We start from the raw sequence: 19,573 nt of genomic DNA on the forward strand, positions 1-19,573 counted from the left end.
CGTTGCATGGAGTTGGAGCTTGCCTGGTTGTTGAGGCGAGCAGAGTTGGAGTGGGCCGAGTCCCGCGGAGGTCGAGTCTCCGTTTCCGGACTACTTTACTTTCTTCTTTCTACTTTCTACATTCGCCTTCGCACATTCAAATTTAATGCACCACATGGGCACATTTCAATCGCATCACTAAACGAGCCTGAGAAATGCATGATCCATGACGTTGTTGACCATCTCCCGTCATGGCTGCCAGCTTAGGCGCGACATCGTTGGCTGATGTGCACCACGAAGGTCTAAATGAGGTACTTGATCGTGTATCCTGTCTCTTTCTGCTACTACCACAGCTAACAGTCTAGATCTTACGCGACTTGGCAAATGCTTATCCTGTACACGCGGAACAAGAGCCGCAGGTTCTAGGCGTCCCAGTTCTTGACGCGCTACTGGAAGTCTTCATGCAAAGAGCAATGGGGTTGTGGGCTGATACAGCTCATCAACGATTATCGCGAGAACAAATTCTGACGGAAGATGAAGAGATGCTTCTTCTTGGCGACGAGGAAGAAGGCGTGGCCGAACCCGGTGAGAATCCGGCTACCAGTGAACTGCCATCCAATATCTTGCTCGCCCACTCCAACCGAAGCAAACTGCCCAGCCCTGTTGTGGAGATCTCAAGTAGCTTGTCAGCTTCTGGAAAATCTCAGTTGCTGTACTATTTGATCGCGCTTGCCATCTTGCCGCGTTCGTTCGGCGACAGCTCCATCGGAGGGCACGAGGCAGCCGTCGTCTTGATTGATGCCGATGACCGGTTCGACGCCCGGGCTTTGCGAATTGTGGTTCGAGGGATTGCGAGCGAAGCAAAAGGTCTCTCTGACTCAGATAGAATCACAGCTCAAGGTCCACCCGACGATGAGCTCGAAACAGTGGTCAGCTCTGCAATGCAACACGTTCACGTCTTTCGCCCACAGTCATCCTCTGCTCTACTAGCCACTTTATGCGCTTTGGATACCTATTTTTTCGATATCTCGCGTCACCATTCGGCCTCACGTCCGTTGCAGATGATTGCCATTGACAGTGTCACAGCATTCTTCTGGCAAGACCGACTCCGTGACGAAGTTGCGCGCACGGAAGACATTGGGCGCTCTCGAATAGAGATTGATCAAGAACGTGAACAGAAGCAAGGCTTTTATCTTTCTGACTTGTATTCCCAACTAATCACCGAGTTGAAGCGACTGCAAGGCCGATTTGGCTGTACCGTTGTGTACACCGCAACGGTCTCTGGCGGCCGACCCTCATCCAACAGCAGCCATTTTGCTCTTAGCCCTTATGACCGATTACCATCTCGAACACCGTCACTTCGGCCCGCTCTTCCTGCACCATGGGGATTCTTCCCTACCCTTCGCCTTGTTGTGCATCGTGATCTGGTACGCTCATTCCCACCCGCAGCAAGTGCACATGATGCAAGAAAAGATGCTCCCATGCGGCAAAAGGTTGTGCGACAGGGTAAATTCTCAGCTTGGATCAATTCATGGGGTCGCGAAGAATGGCCTCGTCGGGTAGCGGACAGCGTGGATGCTCTCAACGGCGGATGCTTTTCTTTTTACGTTCGCGAGACTGGAATTGAGATCCCCCCTATTTGATAATATGAACGTCTATAATTTGATTGCATACAAAAATACAATCTAGCTGAACAGCTTACTGATGGCTTCGACGGTGGTGTTGCCTCCGCTGAAGACGAGTGCCACATCCCATCCTTTCTCGCCTCCCTCTTGCTCGACACGTCGTCGAAGATCCTCATCGAAGAGACAAGCTGCTAGTCCAACAACTGCACTTGGCTCCACAACGACCTTCATCCGCTCCAAGACCAGACGCATAGTGGCCTTGATCTGCTCTTCCGTGACGGCAAAGACACCTTCGACCTTGCGTTTATCTGAAATCACTTCCCAATTCAAGACTCCCACTGGTGTGCGCAAACCATCTGCAATAGTCAGAGTCGAGACACTTTCCACACGTTGACCGGCCTGCAACCCGCGACGGCAGTCGTCTGCTCCTTCGAAGCTGGGCTCTGCACCGAATACCCGTGTCTGGGGTTTATCAGAGAAATAGGTCGCTACACCTGCATTGAGACCGCCACCGCCAACAGGTGTGATCACTGCATCCAGGATACCCGAGCTACGCTCAGCATACTGTTCCTCCAGCTCCAGCGCAGTTGTTCCCTGCCCGCAGATGATGTCAAAGTAGTCATACGGAGGCACCAAGATTGCATCCGTCTTGGCCTGGATCTCTGCAACCACGGCCTCTCTCTCAACACTTGTAGATCCACTGAAGATAACTTCTGCGCCGTGTGACTTGGTGCCCGCAATCTTGGACGAGGTACTGATATGCGGCATCACGATGTAGGCAGGAATGTCGAGGGTCGACGCAGCGAGAGCGAGGGCTTGCGCATGGTTTCCTACCGAGAGAAGAATTAGTTCCAGTGAAATTTGACGTTGCGGAGGGGTCAAACGATACCAGAGCTATGTGTGATCACCCCGCGCGATTTGACCTCTTCCTCCCCGCGCTCCTCCAGCAGCCGCAGCACAGCATGGAATGCACCGCGGGCCTTAAAGGCACCAATCCGCTGCAGGTTCTCGCATTTGAAATAGAATCGGAAGTTGGGTTGTGCAGGTGTTTGTCCCTCGAATAGTGTGCCCGCCAGGGCCTCGGGGGACTGCGGGGTCGAGGCGATAGAATCGAGGGTTTTGCAGGTCAGCAACGGCGTACGGTGGACATATGGCTGGATCAGATTGTATGCGGCGCGGACGGCGTTCGGCGTTAGGGACTGCGCCGTTTTGTCTGATGCCATTATGGAGAATTGGGAAAGAAAAAAAGAGCGACAACACTGGAGACAAGATATGGTCGTCTCTACCCCGGACTCTTCTCCGCCGGAGAAAGACCGATGGCCAATTGACCCAGTCGACAGTTACCAATGCTACGATGAATGCTACAATGAATGCTACAATGAATGAAAAACGACCAAATTGAACGATGAAACGGCATTAACAAGCCGGAGGTGACATTTCTTATACCCGATGCCCAAAAACAGATTTTCATAGTACATCATAACATTTTGTCCAAACCCTCCATGACGGGTATCACAACATTAATTTATTTCTGGTTCTCGGGGCGGAGGGAGCGGACAGCCTTGCCGGCGCGCCAGATCTCAAGATCACGGATCTCCTGCATCTCCTTCTCGTACTTCTCACGGTAATCCTTCTGGCCGTTGTAGTCGAGGGAGCGCTGGGTCTCAGTGCCGTCACGGACGCTGTCGTAGAGCTCGTTGAAGAGGGGCTTCAGGTTGTCCTTGAAGCGGCTGGACCAGTCGATGGCACCGCGGCGGGCGGTGGTGGAGCAGGCAGCGTACATCCAGTCCATACCGTTGCCACCGATGAGGGGGTACAGGGACTGGGTGGCCTCCTCAACGGTCTCGTTGAAGGCCTCGGAGGGGGAGTGACCGCGCTCGCGGAGAACCTCGTACTGGGCGAGGAACATACCGTGGATACCGCCCATCAGGCAGCCACGTTCACCGTAGAGGTCGGAGTAGACCTCCTTCTCAAAGGTGGTCTCGTAGAGGTATCCGGAGCCGACAGCAACACCCATGGCGATGGCCTTCTCCTTGGCCTGGCCGGTGACGTCCTGGAAGACGGCAATGGAGGAGTTGATACCACGGCCCTCACGGTAGAGAGAGCGGACGGTACGGCCGGAGCCCTTGGGGGCAACGAGGATGACGTCGACGTCAGTGGGGACATCGACCTTGGTGAGGTCCTTGAAGACGGGGGAGAAACCGTGGGAGAAGTAGAGGGTCTTGCCCTTGGTGAGGAGGGGCTTGATCGCGGGCCAGGTCTCGGACTGGGCGGCATCGGAGAGGAGGTTCATGATGATGGTACCCTTCTCAATGGCGGAGTTGACATCGAACAGGTTCTTGCCGGGGACCCAGCCATCCTGGATGGCCTCCTTCCAGGAAGTACCATCCTTGCGGACACCGACGATAACGTTCAGGCCCTGGTCACGGAGGTTGAGACCCTGGCCGTGACCCTGGGAGCCGTAGCCGATGAGGGCCAGGGTGTCGTTCTTGAAGAACTCGTGGAGCTTCTCACGGGGCCAATCGGCACGCTCGTAGACATCCTCCTTGACACCGGCAAAGTCAATGGTCTTGACACCACGGACGGGGGCGACCTGGGCGACACGGGGGACGACCTTGGCCAGAGAAGGCCGGGGAAGGGCGGCAGTGACGACGGAGCGAGGGGCGGCCACGCGGGCCATGCGGAAGGCACGGGGGATGGTACGGGAAGCCATTGTGAAGGAATTGAGTGGAGAGTGGAATGAGAAAGAGAAAAGAAGAAGGGGAAGAGGAGGAATGGGAAGGTTTTAAGTTAGAATTCCCAAGGGTGGGCGAAGCTCCGAGTGCGGTGACTCTTTGCGGGATTTCGGAGTTGGACGTGACCTCCCCGGTGAAGAGTGGCAATTGTGTATTGTTATTGGCGAAAAAGCCTCTCCACTGCCCCAGAACATCCATTGCCTGAACAACGATCGCTCGATCTCCCCGGAAGCAGTGCAGGACTCCGTACGGAGTCAATTGAATTGCTAGTCAATTTAGTCCACTACCTATGACTCTTCTTTTCGCTTTTCCACTTTCTAGCCTAACTCTCAGGTCGATCACGAGTCCAGCCACCCCCATATCCTGGGGTCTTATGGCTGGCCCCGACCAATGGTGGCCCGAGTGACTCGATCACCTCTGTCCAAATTGTGACTAGTGACGGCTCCTAAGCCTAAGTTAGTGATCGTGACCTTTTGTCAGACTGTCAGACTGTCAGACTGTTCAAGCAAACATTGATGCCTCAGGTGTCAATCTCCGCTCTCTCCCTCCCCCTCCCCCAAAACCCCACGTCAACAAAGTCATACAACTGTCATTACCATGTCTCAACAATGAGCTCCTTCTCATTCGGCAGTTTACCTAAGATCAAGACCCGCAAGGCGCTTCTGTTACTCGACTTCCAGAACGACTTTGTCCGTTCGTCCGGCGCCCTTCATGTCCCTAATACGGCCGACATCCTTGAAATTCTACCACCACTAGCCGCTGCTTTTCGTCGCGCCGGCGATGTAGTGTGGGTGCGCTCGCAGTTCGAGTCTCCACAATCGCTCGCCGACTGGAACTTTGGCGATCGGGTTGTCCTGGACAGAGAGCCACCCGGGCGGGAGCGTGCGCCCGCCTCCGACGTGATCGAGGCGTCATCTGATCGCGATTCACCAGAGCTTGTCGATCCAGAGGCATTTCTTTCGACGAAATCGGCGAGATGTTGTGAGGCACGAACGCCCGGATTCCAATTTCCAGCACCCGTTCTCGCCGCCATCGATGCCGAGCGAGACACAGTATTGGACAAGACGAGTTACTCGGCTTTGGAGTCCGAGGGGTTGGTGCTATCATTTCGCCAGCGCTTTGTGACCGAGCTTTATCTCTGTGGCTCACTGTCCAATGTTTCCGTATATGCCACTGCCTTAGATGCTGTGCGCAATGGCTTCTCGGTGACTCTCATCGAAGATTGTCTGGGCTACCGTGACTTCCAGCGCCACCAAGAGGCAATGCGTCGCATGGCGGATGTTCTGGGCGCAACCGGTAGCACCGCTCAAGAGCTTGCTCAAGAGCTCGATTGGGATGAGACGGACGCCATCGCCCGTGAAATTGCCCCTGTGCCCCAGCACTCGGCTGTCTCAGCTGGTATCGAAAGTATCATCGACAGTTTAGGCGTCAGGGGCGATGACTCGATCTCCGAAGAGACCCCAGATCAGGGCGATGGCAGTCTCGCAAATCTCGTATCGCAGACCCGAGCCCAGCGGGCTGCGGCCGCACCCACACGGGCTTCCGCCGAGGGAAAGAAGCATGTCCGGGCTCGAGTGCGCCGTCCTAAACGTCGTGAACTAACTCCCGACCCGGAGTCTAGTAACGGTGCCATTGGAGAAGGTGATTCTCGCCTGATTCCGGATGTTGAACTGCCTACTGACGCATTTCAGCGCATCCGAGCCGAGGTCTCTTGGCAGAAGATGTATCATCTATCAGGACAGGTGCCTCGCCTGGTGGCGGTGCAGGGCCATATTCAGCCTAACGGCGCTGTCCCGATTTACCGACATCCCGCAGACGAGGCCCCTCCGCTCGATTCATTCACTCCCGCTGTTGACAAAGTACGCCTAGCAGTGGAGGCGATCCTAGGTCATTCATTAAATCATGCGCTTGTCCAACTCTACCGTGATGGACAGGACAACATCTCCGAACACTCCGACAAAACCCTCGACATCGTTCGTGGCTCTTTCATTTGTAACGTCAGCCTCGGCGCTCAGCGTGTCATGGTTCTACGCACCAAATCCTCCGCCCGTGAACCCAAGGAAGGAGCCGACTCAGGGCGCACTACCCAACGCGTTGTACTCCCTCATCAATCACTCTTCGTCCTTGGCGAGAAGACAAACATGCGATGGCTACATGGCATTCGGCCGGACAAGCGTTCCAATTCTGTCAAATCACCAGAGGAGCTAGCTTTCGGTGGTGAACGCATCTCACTGACTTTTCGGAATATTGGAACCTTCATCGAACCGGCTTCCAACACTATCTGGGGCCAGGGGGGCGTGGGAAAGACAATGGACCTAGCTCGACCTGTAGTCTATGGAGATCCTACAGAGACCGAACGACTGATCCGCTCATTTGGGCAGGAGAATCGTGCAACTGAGTTTGACTGGGAGGCAGTCTACGGCGGCGGGTTCGACGTAGTGAATTTTGTCACCGCATCCCCATCAAGGCTGGTCCTCAGTGGGGATCAGGTGGCAGACTTGCGGGTTCTTTTGGCTCTCGGAGAGGATGGGATTCGATACGAGTTTGTTGAGAGCTATCAAGTGGACCACTATAATGAGAATACCACAACTCTACCGCTCTATATTGATCCCCAAGGGGCGACTTTAACTGGTGCCTTGACCATCTTGACACATTTGGTGGAACAACCTGCTGAAACAACTCGTCCCGGCGTGGGTCTTTTACGAAGGGGAACTCACTTGTCATGGATTGAAGAGTTGCTTGCTTGTTGGCGCGATCGTCGCTCCGAGAACGGAGCTCTTGAAACCGAACTGGGCCACTGTGAGCAAGCCCTTGAAGGACAACATTATATCGGAGGCGCAGCTTTTAGCATTGATGATTGCTTGCTGTGGCCCGTTCTGCGTGAGATGGTGCAGACACAAGGAGATTTCGATGCTCGATTTGTGAATTTGAATCAGTACTACCAGCGAGTCGAGAAACGAAGCATCGTGCGGAACATTCTGGAGGCTCGCTGATTTTGCCCTCATCTAGCGATTGATACCTTTTAGCATAGTATTTTACTACCCCTGGACATATGATATTACCTTACGAAATCTACTGGCCTTGAGCCGAACTTGCATGAAGAGCAACGCCCTTTCCTTGTTGGTACTAACTCGACACACATCCTCTTACAGACACTCGCCCAGGAAATCAGTGGTGTTCAGAGCGCTCTCTAGTGCAACTCCTCCGCAGACGACCGCCTTGAAGAATGACCGGGCCACCACCAGGGCGCCTTCAGCACTGGTATGGGTATGGTCAAGGGGGAAGTAACCATTGACGACATCTGCCCCTAGAGTCTCAAAGATGTTTGCAACATAGGCTCCGTGATCGACATATGAAACGCCCGCAGCCTTGGCGGCCAGTTTGGCATACGCGACAAATCGCGACGGAGTGTAGGTGAAGGCTCCCGTCTCCCAAGGATTGTTGGGTGTCTGACTAGAGATGAGCACATTGGCGCCCTTGGCTGTGAACATATTGGCTGCGTTCGCCAAATACGCCGGGAAGGTCAGCACGGTCTCGGAGACGCCATCATAGACTGTACTGCAGGTCTCGCTTCCAGTGCCGGAGCAATCGGTACGGCCGTTATCCGATGTTGACAGCGAACCGCCATCATTGTGTCCGAACTCGATGATCACCCAGTCCCCCGACTGCACCTCTTCTGCAATTGTGTTAAATCGGCCTTCGCGTGTATAAGATCGGGCGCTGCGGCCTGCCACGGCCTGGTTGGACACCGTCGATGTCGTATAGGGTGCTACATATTCACCCCATCCTGAAAGGTCAGCCATCTTGCCGATGCCCGGGTCGCTTTTGATTCTGCGTAGAGTGCATACCTGCGGTACCAGAGCCAGTGCCACCTTTCGCCATGGTGGAGTCTCCCGCCATGTATATAGTCGTGCCCAGCGCACTTGGGACGAGAGCAGCGAGAAGCACGGTAAATTTCATTGTTGTAGTCAGAAGCGGGTAGACGTGGTTTGACTATGTAGCTCTCTCGTTCACTTTCCAATGTTGAATGTGAGAAAAGACTATACAAGTAGACTGCCAGCACTTGGGCTACATATACGTGCCGAACCCTCTAGGTCTAGCGTGACAGCCACCTCCAGGTCCATGTGGACATCACTCCTGCCAAGTCCCTAGGTGCTGTGATTTGTGGAAAAAGACCCTTTCGCTGGAGACTTGACGAACATCGCCCGTCGAGTCCTGTCGCGCTCGGATCAGCGGAGACGGCTGTCATACTGTGCAGCGACGATCACCTGAACACCCGTGTTTCTGATTCATGGATCCTGAGTTTCTACCAGACATGCGGCGTATTCTAGTCCCGAGCTCGGAGTATGTCCCCCTTGTAGATCGCCCAGCATGATTGATGCGGAGGCGCTTCCCTGGTCTCAGCGAGGAACCTGAAACCTTTGAAACGCAGCGAGTTTAGAAGAACTTGGGGGACTGCCGTGTAAGGAAAAGGAGAGACTACCGATCTCGGAAAGTATGGGTTATGGATTTAAATTGAGGGAAACATGACCTGCCCGATCGCGGGGTTTGCTACTAAAATGTACAGGACAAGTACAAAAACGACACGGACCGATCGCCTTTAAAGCTTCTCAAAAGTCGGCGTACGCTTCTGTAACCCGGACAATAGTGCCGCAGACACATCCTTGGTTTGCAGGGCAGCACCATTCCACACTCCCACGTAGCGCAGACCGTCCTGCACGGAGTGGTCGCGCGAGAAGTTCAGGACCTCCTTGGTACCCTGAATCGCTACCGGGCTCTTAGATGCAATCAAGGTGGCCATCTCCAAGGCTGCTGAAATTGTGGCTTGACGATTCTCATGCACAGCACTAACGAAGCCCACGCGTAGGGCCTCCTCAGCTCCGAATACGCGTGCGGTCAGTGCCACCTCTTTCACCCAGCTAGAACTACCAACCACCTTGGGTAGCCGGCTCAAGGTGCCCAGATCTGCCGCTAGTCCAATATCGACTTCCTTCACCGAGAAACGCACGTCCTTCGAGCAGACACGCACATCTGCGGCGGTTGACAGATCGATGGCCAGCCCGAACGAGAATCCGTGCATGGCGACCACGACAGGCTTCTCGCAGCGCTCAACGGCGGAAATACAATCCTGCATCTGGGCCACATGGCGACGCATCTGAGCGGCCTTGCGGGCAGGGTCAGCGTCGGTGCCTTCTGAAAGCAGGCCCTCGGAAGCAGCCTTGACATCCAAGCCGGTGGTGAAAGCCTTCTCTCCAGCTCCACTGAGAACAACGGCCCGGACAGAAGAGTCTTCAGAGAGTTGATTGAAAAGTTGACCTAATTCGAGCCACATCCTGAAGCGAACGTGTTAGTGACGCGCCCGGAGAGCTCGGAGACACTTACGCTTCGAAGAAGGCGTTCATCTTATCAGCTCGGTTGATCTCCACGTGAGCGACATATTGATGCTCAGCCGGGAACACGACGGTAAAGTGCTTGAAGGAGTAGGCTTGCGACATGGTTGGGGTTGTAGCGTTGGATGAGGACAAGTGTGTATATATGGTTGAGTGAGGTGATACCTCGGTAAGTCAATCACTTGGCGCGGAGAGACCCTTCGGATGGTTCCGCGTATATTATAGATTCTTGAGTAAACCTGTAAAGTCTTACTTCTGAAATAGCATAACCGTTGGAATAATTGCACTGGAGGCAGATGATGTTTTAGGCAAAGTGTTGCATAATCATGTTTTTCAGCTTTACTTCACATGCCTCGGCTCAGATAAGCTGCGATAAGGAGTTATATTAGCTGCGTAGCTAGATCATCGAGAACCAGGTCTGAATTTGGCTACATGTGCTATGGAAGTGATCTCTGAAGAGCAAATTAAATTGTCCGAGCTAATTTGATATATGTTGAGAGGTGTAAGAGAAAGAAAAAAAGGAAAAAGAAAAGTCATATCTTGTGCTTCAAGGTGCGAAAGTCGATCACATCCAGCGTTTACTCCACGGTGATCTTCTTGGTTGGAGAAGCGATAGCCTTGGGCACTACAACAGACAGGATACCGTTCTTCAAGTTGGCTTTGACTGCATCCTGGTCCACACGGGTTGGGAAGGAGAAGATGCGCTGGAACTCGCCGGTGGCGCGCTCGCTGGCCCAGAAGCGATACAGAGACTTGGTATCGCTCTTTTGCTCAGTCTCGTCACCATCGATCTCTACCTGGGGTTCAGCGTGGTACTCGCGCTCGGTGCGACCCTTCACAGTGAGAGTTTGGGGGTCAGTGAACTCAATATCGATGTCCTTCTGCGCGATGCCGGGCAGCTCGCCATCCAAATGGTAAGCCTCCTCAGTTTCACGGACATCGAAGCGAGGTGAGAATGAGCGCAAAGAGGGCTGACGACTGGTTCGGTGGCTGTCATAATCGTCTAACAGGCGGAACAATGGGGAGAAGTCGCCCGAAGAAGGGAAGCTAGTGTGGAACAGAGACATCGTGGAGAGTGATGTCAAATGAGACAAATAGTGGTCAAATAGATGTTGAAGTTGAAGATTATTAGCTTTGTGAAGACTGGAGAATTGATGACGATGAGAACGAAACACGGAGAGGCGGGTGGTGGTGATGTTTAAATATTTTGTGACAGCAACGAGCTGCCACGAGTCACTAGTTTGCGAGTCAGCCCATTGGAGCGTTTTAGGAACATATCCAAGCTTCCGGTTGTTGCCTGTTGCAGCTTGAAGAAACGTGTTGACGCTGGAAGACGCTGGAAGTTGGTTGATGCGGATCGCATCTTCCAGATGCGCATAGGAGGCTTCTCCGCGTTTCTACAGGTCACGTGATGTCATATATCCGAAGCTGGACTGTCGTATGTGCCACCAGGGAAGGTTTGAAGATACCTAGATCTACGACAAGGTACAGTAATGGAACATTCGAGTCAATTCCCTTGGCCTATGTGGCACGAATTCCGAGCACCTGACAAGGACATACCGTATGTCCATTGTTGATCCCATTTCACCTAGATTTTACCAGCACCCTTGTCACCTTTCCCGTCCTGCAGCAGAGCAATCAAGCGCATGTGAACCGTCAATAACTCATCTGAGAAGTTGAAGTATGACTACAGGACACCACGGGGAGACATCTGTTCGAGTACTGTCTTGTATGCTGAGGATCGCGGGCACCGTGGCTGACGGGGGAAACATTCGTGATAGGAACCTTCGCGGTCGTTGTTTTGAATACGCCAAATGATCGAGAGCTGGCAGTCAAAGGTAACTGGAGAAATTGCACAGTAAAGCACAGACGCATCAAATGGGAGAAGTGTCGTTGAGGGGATTCGTCGAAGATTCGTGGCTTCGGGGACGGGATATCAAGTTTCGGAGCCTTTCCTTTACTCAGATTCAGACTCGTCAAGCTGCATGATCTTCTCATCGAGGTCCTGTCTTTGGGTAAATATATTGTTCATCTACGACAGATTTGGGCAGCAGAGCAGTTTGAAGATCCCGACCACAACATACCTGATCCAGACGTGCCTTCAAGCCTTGGAGCTGACTTTCTTTGATGACAAGATGATGTTCGTCGTCCAGGTCCTCCACGATGTAGTCATGCCGTTCCTCGTCGTACTTGAGGATCATGGATTTGATCGAGGGATCACATTCGATGAGCAGGCCTAGTCATACAATAAGCATCATAGATTCTATGGAGGGGCTTGAAAAGATAGTCTTACCTCGAACGGCACGCGGCATTGTGAGAGTGTTGTGGGTTAGGCCAGAGAGATGATTCGTGAGATGTGAAGGGAAAGAGAAAGAGAGCTGTCGCAGGAAAGTGACAGCCAGGCATCAAGGCAGAAACTAGTTAGGTAATCATATTTTAATCTAGTTAACAACTAACTAACTATCGGATGAGCCTCCAGGCCTTGAATTTCTATCATTTCCTTTCATCAGAGGAATTATTCGCAATTAAGATTCCTCATCCGAAGCATTGGAATCTTGTCTCTTGTCATCTGCCCTCGCACGCCATCCAGTTCCCGCCTGAAATACAGTGGCTGCCAGGGCCAGCGCACTACCCGCCAGGAACAGCATGCGTGTTGCGTATTCGTAGCTCTGGATAGCGACCAGCCGCTCGAGGCCGCTCAAATTCAGGACGGTCGCTGGGCTACCCAGCAAAGTACGCACCAGTTCCGGTCGAGGGGATAACCCGTGTTGAGAAAAACCCGTTTCCAAGGAACCTTTGAGCACCCGAGCGAAGAATCCGCCCCCAATGGCTGATCCGAAACTCCCTGCAAAACCTCGAGACATTGCCACAAGTGAAGTCACGATATAATGTGACTCGGGGTTGGTCATGTGGAGCACGTGAGACAGAGTATAGTTCATCAGAGACCCGGCAAAGAGACCGTCTAGAAAAGTGACGAACATGTAGAGAACTGCAGAAGAAGTTGGCGTAGAGAGGAAAGCGAGGGCCGCAGTGGCCATTGCAAAGAGGAAAAATATAATCAGACAGGAGCTGGAGTTCACGTTAAATTTGATACCGAACTTCAAGCCAAGGAAACACTCACATGTAGTAGCTGTTCGCTTTGCGTATATGCAGCCATCCGACAAGCAGGCCGCCCGTTCCGAAGCCAGCATTAGTTGGGACCAGAAGAAGCCCAGCTGAAGCAGGGGACCACCCTCGGACAGCAATCGCATAAGCGGGGGTGAAAAATAGAACGGCCCAGCGAGCCATCATCATGCCCAGGGCCGCAATACATGTCATCAACACGCTGCGATTCCGCAAGAGTCGCACGGGAATGACGGGCTCAGTGGTCCACTTTGATTCAATGAGAATAAAAGACCCAAACATAAATAGCGAGAGTGGGATAGGCCAAAGAGGAATTTGAGGCGAGGCCAGACTGGAAAGCATGAGAACGACCGAGAGTGTCTGTCGAGTTAGCGAGATCAAAAAAAAAAAAAACGGTTGGATCACCCTACCAAAGTCAAAGAGCCTGCATAGTCGACTCGGGCAAGACTGGCCCGCAGAGCACTTCCTGTTAGAGCGCCACGATCATTTGAGGAAGTCGGAAGAGCCAAGAAGAGTAGAGGGCCTAACACCAATGCCGCAGGAGCCTGGATCCAAAACAATAAGCGCTAGAGTCGAATGATGCTCAGTCAATGTTACGTGTGGAAGAAACTATGGGCTTACCCATCCGACTATCGGCGTCAATAGGCCGGCAAGAACAGCGCCTGAAGCTACACCCGTCGTGTAGCCAGCATTGATGAGGCCAATAAACAAGCCTCGTCGTTTCGGGCTTGCAAGATCTAGAACCAAGATAATGGCTGAGCTCATCAGCCCGCCACTACCAACGCCTGTAACGACTCGACCGAGAAGAAAGACTGCCAAGGTTGGAGCAGCGGCGGTGATAAATAGGCCTGCGGCTAAAAAGAAGCCCGAAAAGATAACATAGAGTCGCGGGGTGAAGATGCCCGACAGTCGTCCAGATAAGGGCGTAACGCTGGACATTGCGATCTTCGAGCGGTCAGTGTCAATATATGAGATCTTCGACCTAATCGCTCAGATCATACCATGTAAGCCGATGTGAACCAAGTCGCTTCTGCAAAGGCATCCAGATCGGCTGCGATGTAAGATTGGGCAGTGGTCATCATTGACATGTTGGTCGCTATAAGAAGTCCAATCAATTCAACGTCATTGAGCCCAGTAGCAAGAGCAGCCTACTCTGAATGAAAATTAAGAGGCCCATGGAGGTAATTATCCCCAATCCTCTTGCAAAGCTCACACTGGTTTTCGGACCAGGATCGGTTGGCACAATGAGCGGGGTACGCTCGGATGACGAGGCTCGTCTTTCCATCATTTTTGGAAGGTATCTGGATAGCAACCTAGAAGGACTATCCATTGAGTTATGAAGGAGTTGAGGGGAAAGCTGGAACCTGGAAGTGATCGGGATTGTATTTCTAAGCATCGCGCGTTGATAGCGATAAGCACGTTCCAACCAGTACGGGTGTCGGGGTGTCGGGGTGTCTCCGCTGTGGGGAGCTCAATAACCAGTGGCAACAAACATGGGGAACACCGCTCCGGAAATAGATTACCTATGATGCATAGGTAGGACTCGATTGGCAATTTTCAGTTAAGTCCTTTAAAAGAGAATTAGAAAATAACCAAATAAGAGTCCAATAAGACGTCTAGTAAAACGCCTAGAAACAAATTTTGAAGGACATAGAGAACAACTGCCCGTTTGCACTTCCTTGGATCAGCTATAGAATTTGCTTCTAGCTTTAGTCTCGTTATATGACACAAGTTCAATTCCAGAGCCCCTATCACGCCTATGCGTGTCCAAAAATAGATGGCCATTCTTGAATCACGCGAGCCAACACTATTTCCAGGTCCGCAGCATCCCCTGTAGGCTCAGTTTCCGCCCACGTCTTCTTCTGCCATTTGAGCTCAAATTCGAGAAGCCGATCCTGCAGCATTGATGCGTTGTACGACACAGCAGGGGTTGACTTGAGGTACTCAACAAAGATACGCCAGCGAGGTACGTAATACGAAGACAATAATCCTCCCCACTGCTTCGCAGCATAGTCGGAAATCTCTCCGTCCGGTCCCCACAGAGTGATCTGATTACGGGCGCTATATTCAAAGAAAGACTCCTGCTTTTTGTCACCACCAGCCCAAGCCCGCGCAGATTCAATCCATGTAGAAAGGCGAAAATTCTTATTGGTAAGCAGCACAGAGTCAATATCGGCCAAAAGCTGGATCATTCTAGTTCCCTTCTGTGACAGGCTAGCTTGAGTGGAATCCGAGTTATTGTAGGTGGAGGTAAGGCTCAGATATAGCGGGGTGAATGCATTGGCCATAATCTGGCGCGTTACATCAACCATATCATGTCTATATGATGGGTTGCTCCACAGCCTAGGCTCTGAGCTGGCAGCGTGATACATCAATCGCCACGCCCAAACCAAGACCAAGGGATCGTAGGTAAGGACTGTGCCAAATGATCCGGCAACACCGACGAGACCAGAGAGTTGTGGACGACTCACGAAAACCGGTCTCATAACCGCAGTAGTGGTAAGGTTGGTGTTGTTGTAAATGGTCGTGCGCATAAGATCCCACGCCTTGTATAGTTCCTGTGGAATGGAGCCACAGCCAGAGTATCGGCTTGCAACCCAGGCATGAAAATAGCTTTCGGTATCAAGGGGAGTAGAAGACCAGGCCTGATCTAGGAGCATATCATAGACAACTTCATTACCCTCTTGGCCTTCTGGGCTCAGTCCATACCCCACCATTGACGGGGATTCAAGGCGTGCCTGTGTTGCATTCTGTGTGATATTTTGGATTTGACCATAAAGACCCATCTGGCCTCCATAATCATGTAGCTGGCACCATATCCATGGTTTACCGTAGTAGGAATTAGTGCGGCGCCATTGTGGCATGGATTCGGAGAAAAGATCAAGAATAAGCATGTCACTATTCTTTCCAACCCCGGAGAGATAGGCTTCCACGCGCTCGCTTGTCCAAAATGACTCGCTTGAGTAGAATAGCCACCCCTGCATCAGCCAGATTGCGTCGGGGTCAGCCTCCTTGAGACTATGCCACGTGGTACGCGTTATGTTGTGGAGGTATCCTGGATCTCCCGAGTACGGGTTGTTTTCATTATACTGGTCCAGGGTGTAGATGTGGCTCACGTTTCCGTATGCAGCTTTCTGTCTGCCGATGAAAAGGTTTTGTATCCTTGCAAAGTTATCATCAAAAGGCTGCAGAAACGAGTCATTGCTATACTGTGAAGAGAATCCACTCCATTGTGATCCGCGGACAATGTTGGCATTGGGAAGAACCCGACTAGTGTTCATAGGGACGTCCCCCGTGAATGCGGGTAACACAGGGGTCATTCCGAGTTCAACCATGCGTTTTACAATTTTTTTTGAAAGACCGAATTGCTGGTCTATCCACGTTTGAGGGAGACTGCCGCCCCAGGATCCTTGGATGTTTCCGAACCGGTTCCATGCTAGGAAAGCCGGCCCACTTAGGAAAGTTGAGATCTCGGCACCAGTGAGTCCAATTTCCTGGAATACATCTACCATGATCTTTTCCTGACCAACACTCGCAAGCGGTAGATTGACCCCGCGAAGAGCAAGCCAATCCAGTTGCAACTCCCATTCCTCCCAGGTCCAAAAGGCCGAGGTGTAAGAGAAAGTGACTGAGAGTCGTATCAGAAAGCAGATCAAGACCCACGCAGGATGAATGAGTTACCAGTATTGAAATGGTATCGCCAAGGAACTGTACTGGAGCCGAGGATTGGCGTGTCAAAGCGAGGAAGACTTGAAGGCGCCTGGCCTAGGCGGCTACCAACGAACCAGTAGATATCAACATGAACGATTTCGGTGAGATATCGATGGAGACTGCCAATTTTATTAGAGATTTTGTTCTTTAGTGAAGTTTCTTTGGAGCATACCCTGAAGAGAGTGCGCTAATTGAGTTTCCATGCAATAAAACAGTGCCATTGTCCGCACTCTGGACCCTGAATTGATCGTAGCCATCGTTGTCACCAAAATTAGCATCTAGGTTGAATCGGAATTGATCGAAATGATCAGGTAACCGTCGCTTGACGAGGCTATAGAGGCCATCGGTCGGCTGGGCCGCAGCCGTTGCTACGCCAGACCAGAGCAACGATTTGATCCAATGCATGGCGCGGTTAGAAAGTCTGGCTAGTTGAAGCTTATCGGAGGAATGAAGAAAACCATTGAAATAGACGTCGCAATTTGCGGTCGAGCCCCTGTGCCTACAGCATGCGTGAGCGTTGCATCTCAATCCCTGCACCGTCGGCACACGCACTGTAACTGTTTGATCCTACGTGTGTCGATCTCCAATTTACACCAATAGTATTGGATAGGACTAGGCCAATGGGTATCGGATAATAGACGCGGCCGAGTAAGTGCTTAATGCGCAATAAAGCCCCTTTGGCCCTTGAGAGCCTTGCATAACACCCCTGGGTACCATCGCTGCCCGACATCTTGATGACTCGTCACTCGAGCGACCAACGTAGCTTCCCCAATGTTTGTTCGGAACATTTCGTTAAATGTAGCTTCGGCATCTGATTTGACTTTGTCATCCTTCACCAGATTCCGTATGTGGCTCGGAATAACCAGTGAAACTTTTTCCGCAGAGAGATCTGGGCTGACCCCTTGAAAAACCGGGAAAGAAAACCGCGGACCAAGGGAGTTTCCTTCAGCATCCACAAAGTGTTCTTCCCGTAGACTCACACGATGAGTAGTCGCCGTACAAACCCCTCCCGTCAGTGCTTCAAGGGCGCGCCCGATGTTGACCACAAATGTGTCAGGAACTGGGGCTACAGAAATCCAGTTCCCGGCTTTGTTTTGCACCTCAAGGCCATGGTGAGATGTTGCTTGTAAAAGGAAAGTCAGAAAGCCAGAGTCTTTGTGAGCACCGACGCCCTGGAAGCCGGCAGTATTATCACCGGAAGATGGCGGGAGGGGATACTTGATAAGCTTTAATTTATGCTGCCCTGGATCATCGAAAGCTTGATCAAAAGCTGTTGGCGGAAGATCCAGAGCTTCTGCAATAAGGGCTGTAAAAGAAGCGGCCATGACGCTTGCTTCAGCGATATAGTCCTCAATAGCCTTGCGGAACCCTGAGATTGCAGTTTCATCGGGCCACTAGGCCAGAGTATGAGCGATAAAGACAGTGATGAATACAGGCAGGCTAAGCACGTACCTGGTTTGGACCGTAGATATTCCTATACAGTGGCTCATCCTTTGCGGGTGCTGGCAGTTCGGTTGCGAACTAAGTTGGGATAAGTATAGCTCGTAAATCGGGCTCGAATCAGACCTACATCAAACTGCTCACGGTGGTCCTTTTTAAGGGCGGTGATCTCTGACCCAAGTCTGGAGTAGCCGAGAAAATGCGGGCTATTGACCATCTCTATCTCTAGTTTCTTCTCTAGTGGGAGATGAAAGAGACCCAACGCCTTTTCCAAAAATGCATGCTGTACTCTGAGTGAGATGGGCGGGTTCTGAAGGTAGAAAAAGCCGACATTGATCAGTGCGTCTCGGAGATGACTCAAAAACACCGGCTTGGTCGACGGCGACAAGGCTTCTTTGAAGTCAAGAACGGGGATCGAACTAAAAGCAGCTGGATATGATGCCATTTGCTCCGACTGGTATAATTAGTGATGTTTCCGGCTCTGGGATTTGCAGAGAAGAGAGTTAATCCCCTGTGTATCCGTACCATCCTTGATATAAAATCAAGTCTCAACTCGTGGAGCTGAGACAAGTTCTTGGTGACCTGCAGTTGTGACCACCACCGAGAAGCAATTTACGTGCACGTTGGACGAACCCTTGAAAAGCTTTGCCAAGTTAACGAAGCGTGGTTGAGCCTCAGTCGTATACTGCCAAGCGGATTTGTATTCGGCAGCGAGATATTGCACCGGTACCTGATATGGTCAGCGACTGCGGTCAATCTGTCACTGATAAGACCGAGTCCCTCAACAGCTGGGAATATCTCGTTGACGAGACGATGGAAACCATTCGGATTCCGTAACCTCACGTATCTCTACTCTGACACCTAGAAACACAGGAATTAGTCGAGTGCATTTTCAACTCATTGAAGGACTCTTACTCGGCTCAAAGAATGCCTTCAGCGTATCACCGATAAAGCTTTTCTCGCCGAGATACTTGAAGGGACAAAAGAAACGCGACAACACCGTAGGTTTTCAATAACAACTGGTGATTATTCAATACAATATTTGGGCTTGGTAGGAGAAGATCTCGTCCCAATGTTGGCACCACTCCGAGGGCGCTGACAGCTAGTACTGGAGAAGTCTGGCAATCTGATTGGGCCGCGATGGCGAGCACGATGGCGCCACCGATAGAATGTTCGCTGAGAATGACGGCTCGCCCGTCAGTTTGGGAGCGGTACACGCGCGGAATGAGGTCGGCAATCAAGGCCACAGAGCTGCGGATGGGCGATGTGGCGGGGATGGAATTGCCTCCGCATCCCGGCCGATGGACATTCAACACACCGTGTCCCCGCTCGCGCAAATCCTGCGGGGTATCTGACGTATTTAGCATATTTCTGTGATTCAAAGCCTGCCAGACTTTATCGAAAACCAGGGTAGCAAATATGCCGCGTTAGCATCCCCGTCGTGGATGAAAATCACCGGTCGGGTTTCGCCTTTCAAATAGGCCTGTGATCTGGAGATCCCCAGACTGCAAAGAAAAGATATGGGCGGAAGAACTTGTCTTAGCCCCGAGCTTGTGAAGTAGTTGAAGCC

General features: G+C 51.9%; 11 protein-coding genes across 11 annotated transcripts; 2 read left to right on the forward strand and 9 right to left on the reverse strand.

Moving 5' to 3' along the window:
- Positions 1–230: 230 nt before the first annotated feature.
- Positions 231–1,622, forward strand: N7443_008127 (putative Rad51 family DNA repair protein; the record flags this gene model as incomplete). Its single annotated transcript, XM_056888183.1, has 2 exons — positions 231–290; positions 345–1,622. 2 exons carry the CDS (start codon positions 231–233, stop codon positions 1,620–1,622), a joined length of 1,338 nt encoding a protein of 445 aa, XP_056739874.1.
- Positions 1,623–1,664: 42 nt separating this feature from the next.
- On the reverse strand, positions 1,665–2,827 carry N7443_008128 (threonine/serine dehydratase; the record flags this gene model as incomplete). Its single annotated transcript, XM_056888184.1, has 2 exons — positions 1,665–2,434; positions 2,494–2,827. The coding sequence occupies 2 exons, from the start codon at positions 2,825–2,827 to the stop codon at positions 1,665–1,667; spliced, it is 1,104 nt and encodes a 367-aa protein (XP_056739875.1).
- Positions 2,828–3,129: 302 nt separating this feature from the next.
- Positions 3,130–4,317, reverse strand: N7443_008129 (Ketol-acid reductoisomerase; the record flags this gene model as incomplete). The annotated part of the gene is made up of 1 exon (XM_056888185.1): positions 3,130–4,317. One exon carries the CDS (start codon positions 4,315–4,317, stop codon positions 3,130–3,132), a length of 1,188 nt encoding a protein of 395 aa, XP_056739876.1.
- A 630-nt stretch (positions 4,318–4,947) lies between these two features.
- N7443_008130 (isochorismatase family protein family) lies at positions 4,948–7,332 on the forward strand (the record flags this gene model as incomplete). Its single annotated transcript, XM_056888186.1, has 1 exon — positions 4,948–7,332. One exon carries the CDS (start codon positions 4,948–4,950, stop codon positions 7,330–7,332), a length of 2,385 nt encoding a protein of 794 aa, XP_056739877.1.
- A 153-nt stretch (positions 7,333–7,485) lies between these two features.
- N7443_008131 (rhamnogalacturonan acetylesterase RgaE) lies at positions 7,486–8,299 on the reverse strand (the record flags this gene model as incomplete). Its single annotated transcript, XM_056888187.1, has 2 exons — positions 7,486–8,126; positions 8,188–8,299. The coding sequence occupies 2 exons, from the start codon at positions 8,297–8,299 to the stop codon at positions 7,486–7,488; spliced, it is 753 nt and encodes a 250-aa protein (XP_056739878.1).
- Positions 8,300–8,939: 640 nt separating this feature from the next.
- N7443_008132 (enoyl-CoA hydratase/isomerase family protein) lies at positions 8,940–9,834 on the reverse strand (the record flags this gene model as incomplete). Its single annotated transcript, XM_056888188.1, has 2 exons — positions 8,940–9,672; positions 9,722–9,834. 2 exons carry the CDS (start codon positions 9,832–9,834, stop codon positions 8,940–8,942), a joined length of 846 nt encoding a protein of 281 aa, XP_056739879.1.
- Positions 9,835–10,307: 473 nt separating this feature from the next.
- Positions 10,308–10,796, reverse strand: N7443_008133 (Hsp20/alpha crystallin family protein; the record flags this gene model as incomplete). The annotated part of the gene is made up of 1 exon (XM_056888189.1): positions 10,308–10,796. The coding sequence occupies one exon, from the start codon at positions 10,794–10,796 to the stop codon at positions 10,308–10,310; it is 489 nt and encodes a 162-aa protein (XP_056739880.1).
- An 890-nt stretch (positions 10,797–11,686) lies between these two features.
- Positions 11,687–12,041, reverse strand: tfb5 (TFIIH complex subunit TFB5; the record flags this gene model as incomplete). Its single annotated transcript, XM_056888190.1, has 3 exons — positions 11,687–11,734; positions 11,814–11,965; positions 12,023–12,041. 3 exons carry the CDS (start codon positions 12,039–12,041, stop codon positions 11,687–11,689), a joined length of 219 nt encoding a protein of 72 aa, XP_056739881.1.
- Positions 12,042–12,254: 213 nt separating this feature from the next.
- On the reverse strand, positions 12,255–14,140 carry N7443_008135 (putative MFS multidrug transporter; the record flags this gene model as incomplete). The annotated part of the gene is made up of 6 exons (XM_056888191.1): positions 12,255–12,798; positions 12,851–13,212; positions 13,263–13,418; positions 13,474–13,797; positions 13,854–14,000; positions 14,066–14,140. The coding sequence occupies 6 exons, from the start codon at positions 14,138–14,140 to the stop codon at positions 12,255–12,257; spliced, it is 1,608 nt and encodes a 535-aa protein (XP_056739882.1).
- A 469-nt stretch (positions 14,141–14,609) lies between these two features.
- On the reverse strand, positions 14,610–16,968 carry N7443_008136 (alpha-N-acetylglucosaminidase; the record flags this gene model as incomplete). Its single annotated transcript, XM_056888192.1, has 3 exons — positions 14,610–16,480; positions 16,534–16,682; positions 16,736–16,968. The coding sequence occupies 3 exons, from the start codon at positions 16,966–16,968 to the stop codon at positions 14,610–14,612; spliced, it is 2,253 nt and encodes a 750-aa protein (XP_056739883.1).
- Positions 16,969–17,219: 251 nt separating this feature from the next.
- On the reverse strand, positions 17,220–19,370 carry N7443_008137 (isopenicillin N synthase family dioxygenase; the record flags this gene model as incomplete). The annotated part of the gene is made up of 5 exons (XM_056888193.1): positions 17,220–17,957; positions 18,016–18,084; positions 18,134–18,457; positions 18,620–18,733; positions 19,041–19,370. The coding sequence occupies 5 exons, from the start codon at positions 19,368–19,370 to the stop codon at positions 17,220–17,222; spliced, it is 1,575 nt and encodes a 524-aa protein (XP_056739884.1).
- Between the last annotated feature and the right edge of the window lie 203 nt (positions 19,371–19,573).

The sequence above is a fragment of the Penicillium atrosanguineum genome (genome assembly GCF_028827265.1).
Source record: "Penicillium atrosanguineum strain IBT 20685 chromosome Unknown utg000006l_segment0_segment0, whole genome shotgun sequence".
In the NCBI taxonomy this organism is placed as follows: domain Eukaryota; kingdom Fungi; phylum Ascomycota; class Eurotiomycetes; order Eurotiales; family Aspergillaceae; genus Penicillium; species Penicillium atrosanguineum.